At 46.2% G+C, this 6,298-nt stretch overlaps 1 protein-coding gene across 1 annotated transcript in view; it reads right to left on the reverse strand.

Moving 5' to 3' along the window:
* Positions 1–18: 18 nt before the first annotated feature.
* The window catches only part of LOC131890418 (chromatin-remodeling ATPase INO80-like), a 7,660-nt gene continuing 1,380 nt past the window's right edge, over positions 19–6,298 (reverse strand). Inside the window, exons 2-9 of the mRNA XM_059239756.1 lie at positions 5,921–6,191; positions 4,634–5,591; positions 4,352–4,554; positions 3,611–3,902; positions 3,297–3,547; positions 2,833–3,040; positions 1,661–2,751; positions 19–1,217 (exon numbers count right to left, since the gene is read on the reverse strand). Coding sequence (XP_059095739.1) covers positions 297–1,217; positions 1,661–2,751; positions 2,833–3,040; positions 3,297–3,547; positions 3,611–3,902; positions 4,352–4,554; positions 4,634–5,591; positions 5,921–6,191 — 4,195 coding nt within the window. The 3' untranslated portion in view covers positions 19–296. The remainder of the gene's footprint in view (positions 1,218–1,660; positions 2,752–2,832; positions 3,041–3,296; positions 3,548–3,610; positions 3,903–4,351; positions 4,555–4,633; positions 5,592–5,920; positions 6,192–6,298) is intronic.

The raw sequence follows: 6,298 nt of genomic DNA on the forward strand, positions 1-6,298 counted from the left end.
ACAAATTACGTAATTGCGTCTGAGTTGATGGAGATTTTGTATTTCGATTGGCGACCACGATGTAAACTAACGGCAGATGGGCATTATATATACTATATAGTTAGGTTATATTTCTCCTTCGGTCCGAATTGGTTTACCTGCTCAACAACAGTTCAACAAACGAAACTACAGGCGATTTCTTTCTTTTGAGAACAACACGAAGTTTGATGTGTATAAATACTGTGAGGTAAAGAGTTGAGAACCACATTGTTTGTGTGTGTTTGTAACATATGACGTCTACATTTCCTTTGTCCATCTCAAGACGACGCATTGGATGAATCCGTGTAGAATTTCGGTCCCGACGATCCAGGGGAAGCGGCATTCATTGAGCCACTATTATTATATTTAGCAGATAACGTGGCCGCTAAAGCCGCAGGTAGGCCTTTGCTCTTAAGCTTCGATGGTTTGGCTTGTTTGGGTGGTGGACCCCTTGTTCCCTGATGTAATGGTCCTCCGCCCGGTTTGATTCGGGGACGACCTGGGCCTCGTTTCATGGGCGGATTTTGAGGAATCACTCCGTTCGGTATGAGAATAGCGCTCACTTCTTGACTAGCCGGTTCCATCTCATCTCGGCCTTTGTTTTTGGAACCTCGTGGGCGACCCCGTTTTCCACCGGTTCCTCGTTTGGATCGCTTGGGACCAAGCTTCTCGCCCATGAAGTCGAAAATGGGGGATTGAGGACGTGTCGGGCCTCGGGAGGAAGTCACGTCACTCATGGCATCCACGTCAATCGTTAGCCCGGGGCTGTCTACACTCAGCTGACTAGTGTCGTCAATATTGAACAGGGAGTCTTCAAACTTGGGTTTCTTGGCATTTGGTTCAGGCTCCAGAGACTCCGAAGGTCTTCGTTTCTTGGTTGGGAGGGGCGAATCCGAGATGTCGTGGTTGATCTCGGCCTCCTTGTCTCGGTATTTCTTCTCGATCTCGTCATCGTCGAGCAGGAGCGAAACAACTTCTTTGGGCTTGAGCTCGCCCGGTTTGCCTTTGAAACTTCCTCCTTGAATGACCATCCTTTGGATCTCTGACTTTTCTCGGGCTCTTTGGAGGATCCTTTCTTCAATGGTTCCTTTGCAAATGAGTCGATACACGGTCACCTGCTTCGTCTGACCTAAACGATGAGCTCGGTCCATGGCTTGTTGATCCACCGTTGGGTTCCAATCGCTGTCGTAGAATATTACCTGAAACATGAGTCAAAATTGATCGTCAGGTTAGAATTCCCAGAGTGAACGATACAATTTACGATTTAGGCCCTCTATCTATTCAGCAAAAAGAAAGCGAAAGAAAAGTGTTTTCTAGGCTGTAAAATATGAAATACCTCGAACGATCATTCAAAAAAATTGCAATCGTCATAAATGGGATTTCCACAAGTGGAGCTTTTCTTTTGGGAGGTTGCAATTTATTGTTTGTCCCACATGGCCATAAATTTTACAACGCTACAATTAAAGACGAAAAAAACTTGCTTGTTGGATCAATGAATTATGGCGTTTGGTGCAGATAATTGCTCGAATCAGTTTCCGGTTTCCGGGTTGTCAGCGGAAAATGTAACGTTAATTCTGCCGCAAACTGTTCAACCTAATTTTCAATCCTCAATCTGAATCATCAGAACTTAAGATGGACTTACCGTGTCAGCCGCGGTGAGATTGATGCCCAATCCTCCAGCTCGAGTTGAGAGCAAGAACACAAAGATGTCTGAACGTTGTTGGAAATCTGCCACCATATCTCGTCGTTCCGAGATCTTGGAACTTCCATCCAATCGCATGAATGTGTGCTTCCGATGGACCATGTACTCTTCTAGCAGGTCTATCATTCGCGTCATTTGCGAATAGATCAGGACCCGATGGCCTTCCTCTTTCAGTCGAGTGAGCAATCCATCCAGAACGTGGAGCTTCCCCGAATCCGTCACCAAAGTTTGCTTGTCAGGGATGATTATGTTCGACCAGCCACGCGAGGGTTTCAAGGCTTGAATACCGCCGACCGAGACCGGATGGAAGTATTCTCGTCGACTTCGCTCCCAATGAAGTCTGAGCTCTGGGGAACCAAACAGCACGATATCCCGACCCTCCTGACTATTGCACTGAATATGATCATCCAGCTTATAGGCGGCCAACCGATCCTGAACGTACTGAACGTGACCAGGTGTAGCCACATTTGGGCACGTGTCCAATAGGAAGCTGGGCACAGAACAGGGTTGGCACTTTAAAAGGAGCGAAGGTCGTTCCACGTGATCGATTTCATCGACCAGACGTTGGTGAATCTCATCTTCATCCACGACAATGACTGGATCAAGAGGGGCCTTATCACAGTTTTTGGCAGCCGATTCCATGGCTTTCTTCCTCCGATGACTGATCAGCTTTTGACGGGTGCGAATCAGTCGATGACTGATGGTTTCTGGCATGGAGCTCAATGTCACATCCAAGTGTTGCAAGACCTGATCGTCTTGGTTGTGCGTGAAAATGAGACTTCTCAGTTCCGAGTTGGTGGTTGCGGATTTGAGTCTCGATCCAAGGAGCAACGAGTTCAGGTGATGAGATGAAGGATTGCAAGGATTCTCGTGGAATAGTTCCGCCAATTGAGCCACTCTCAGACGTTGATGGGTTCGAATCAGATGGACGAATTTCTTGAGAAGAGACAGACACAGATCGTACTGCTCCCCTATCGATACGTCCACAAAGCGAAGGTACGAGAATGAGCTATCACACACGTCCAGCCGTTCTGTAATGTTCAAAATAATAGGGTTTGGAATGATCAGAGGATCTGATTTTTGACCTGGAACGTGAAGGTGAAGATTCTTACCATGGCTGCGACGTTGCTTTAGTGATTCATGGACATGAACCGGGTTGAAAACGGAGAGTTTGTTGTACAAGAGGTGATTGTTGGTAGATATGGCACCGGAATGAATGTTTTCATGGAAAACGAGTTTGGGCATCACAAAGGGATCGATTTTCATCACAAAAGGAGAGCGGGCCTCTCGTCTTTCAAACAATTCAGGGTGATTGCATACCTGAGGATTGGAGGATGAAGAATGAGTACGGGTAATTTTTTGCCTTCTTGACGAAACAAAAATTCGAGAAGATTTGATTGTTCAATCTTCTGAGAGCGAGAAACGAAAATATCAAGAATCTCGTTTTACTCAAAGGATCGAGTCAATTTTGTCCGAAAGCGAAACCAACAAAGAATATTAGCTATTCAATTGGCATTAGAGAGGACTTGAAGCATATCCCGTGGACCAATAATGAATATTAGCAGGGATATCTAACCTTTCGGAATTGCATCACCAAGTTCATGAGACTTGATGTCAGGGTTGAGTTTTGTGACTGAGATCCGAGTCCTTGGAGGAGATCCTCGATCCGAATCTTGCGCTTCAATCCCATGTAGAGCAGTTTCTGTCGAATGGTCAATGGACAATACATTAGAACCTCGACTTTGTCGGTCAGTTCGTTTTCGACGTCCTTCTTGATTCGTCTCAACATGAAGGGCTTCAGGATCATGTGCAACCGTGAGATTTGCTCTGAAATAATCAACACGTCCATGAAGTATCATCTCAGAAAACATGAACCAAGCAAAAACTCACTTTCATCCACTTGCGACTTGTTCTCGGCACTCGATTCAATGTCCTTGGAGAACCAATCGTTGAATTCATCGTGAGAGTCGAATAATGTGGGCATCACGAAATGCAGCAAGGCCCACAATTCAGCCATCGAGTTTTGAATGGGCGTCCCAGACAAAAGTAGGCGGTTCCGACACTTGAACTCGAGTAAGAGTTTCCATCGTTGACTCGATGAGGACTTGATGGCTTGAGCCTCATCCAGAACCAAATACTGCCACTTGATCCGATTGAAATACTTGAAGTCAGACACCACAAGCTAAACAAGCAATAAATAGTCATTTAAAAAAAACACAGTTGAAAGACAATAACAAACATTGGCATTCACAAAGCGACTGGATTGGCTTCCTGAACTTTTCAAAGTTCTAACGAATTTGATTAGAGATTTAAGATTGAGGGAAAACAAGTCTCATCACATGGTTTGCTCAACAGAAACCGCTGTTCACAAATAGGTAAACACCATTGGCTCATGTTAATTAAGAACATCCCTCTAATCTCAAGCTCTCAGGGAAAAATAAAATTGAACCCCAAATTGAAACGTGTTATTGTTCAATCTTCGAAGATGGCTTTGTGAACAATCACATTTCCGAGTTCCTTCGAAGATTGAGTTGATTTTGTCCAAAAGCGAAACCAAGTAGAATATTGAGTCGATTGATTCAGTTGGCATTAGAGAGGACACAAGCGAAACATAAAGACACGTCTACTTACTTGGTAGCTTGTGATCACGAGATGAAACGAAGCACTCTTCGTGTTCAGCTCCTTCTGATCCCAGAAATGGCGTAGAACTTTCCGCTCTTGGGGTGAGCCCCAATATGGGACACATTTGAAAGATGGCACAAACTTGGCCACTTCTTGCTGCCAATTGTGCAACGTTGAGGCGGGGGTGATGACCAGGAATGGGCCCCAAATCTCTGTAAATGAGGGCAATTCACATGAAGGAAGGAGGCTCTTGGAACAAATCGACATACGGCGTTTCAAACGCAAACTGACCATATTTTTCGGCGATATAGGCCAACATGGAAAGTGCTTGCACGGTCTTGCCCAAGCCCATTTCGTCGGCCAACATGCCGTTGATTCCTTGGTCGTAGAGATTCATGAGCCAGTTCAAGCCCCGTAATTGATAGGCCTTCAGTTTCCCGTTGAATATGGAGGGTTGGGTTCGATCGTCGTTAGCCTCGCCGCCCACGATTTCGCCGCCATCATTTGACTTGACGTCATAACTGCGTTTCTTCTGTTCGTGTTCTTCCCAAGCCTGTGAAGCGTTGTTGATGGCCAGGGTTTTGGCCTCCATACTGTTGTAATCATCGATTTGAGCCAATCGACTGCCAGCCTCGGCCTCATCTTCCAGCTTCTTCAGGATGTCGGCTTCTTGGTTGGTTTTATCGGCGCCAATCTTGCTGGCTATGAAATGAGCGTAGAGCTCGGTCTGCGTGATCAGGAAATTCAGCTTCCTGGTCTGCCGTTTGGTCTCAAGCAATTGAAGGTCCATCTTCTGTTGTTTCTCGGCCTCTTGCTCCTGTTGACGCTTTTGTTGCTTCTCGACCCGATCGAATCGCTTCCAGTAGGCCTGCATTTCGCGGGTGAGCCTCTTGGCCCGCCAAACGGATTCCTTCATGACTCTTTGCGATTGCATGGCCTTTTGGCGGGCTTGTCGCATGCATTGAGCCGCCACTTTTTTGCTATTCGTGAGCTTCTCCTTTTGGGTGTAATTGCGGGCTTTCTGGGCCTTCGAGATCTCCTTCTTCATAATAGATACCCACAGCCGTTTTCGACGGGCCTTGAGTTGGTCCAAGGTGAGTGGGCCAGTGTTTTTGGACCCTTTTTTCCGTCCGGGCCCGCTTTTAATGGCCGAGAACTTTTGGAAGGAAGTCGAATCCTCATCCAAAGTGGCATCGTCCTCAACTTTCTCCGATTGAGTAGGGTCAGCGGCTTTTTTCTTGACCGAGATCTAAGCAAGAAAATAAGAGGTGGAAGTTTAAATGAATGAGATCGAGTCGAAGTAAATTTGGAACACCAAGCATCACCCATTGGATGATTATTTTCATATAAACACATCAAACGAATCATCGTATAATTTCACTCAAAGCAAGATAGTCTCAATCATTCGAGTTGGCATGAACAAAAGCCATCAAGTTTGGTACGTGGATCGAACAAAAATTCCGCCCTAAATCAGGCGAATCGAGGTCCGACCCATAGGCATTTGTGGACCAAGTCAACTAGGACGGCAGGACCATTACCGGTAATCGACATGAGCGTGTGAATCAAAAGTCGACTTACTTCGGGGGCGACACGCACGCGTTTGCGGAGACGTTTGCGCTTTTGATGTGCCTTGACGGATTCGAAGAGTTCGACTTCATTGAGGAAGAGGTCCTCGGCCTCGGTGTCATCCTGACTGTCCAATTCAGGACCCACGTCCTTGTCGAGATAGCGTCGACTTCGTTTGACCTTGTCAAACTGTTGGACTTGTTTCTTGGTCAAATTGGGCGCGGCCGCCGATTCCCGTTCAAAGGCCACCAACACCTCATCCTCATCGTCCGAGGAATATTGCCTAAAAGACAACATATGATTGATTCACTTTCTGGAGCATGCCATCATCAGAGGTCATCGAGCGATGACCTTATCGATCTCGGACCAGAAATATCAATTTGCGACTTT

Source organism: Tigriopus californicus, chromosome 11 (genome assembly GCF_007210705.1).
Source record: "Tigriopus californicus strain San Diego chromosome 11, Tcal_SD_v2.1, whole genome shotgun sequence".
NCBI classification, from domain to species: domain Eukaryota; kingdom Metazoa; phylum Arthropoda; class Copepoda; order Harpacticoida; family Harpacticidae; genus Tigriopus; species Tigriopus californicus.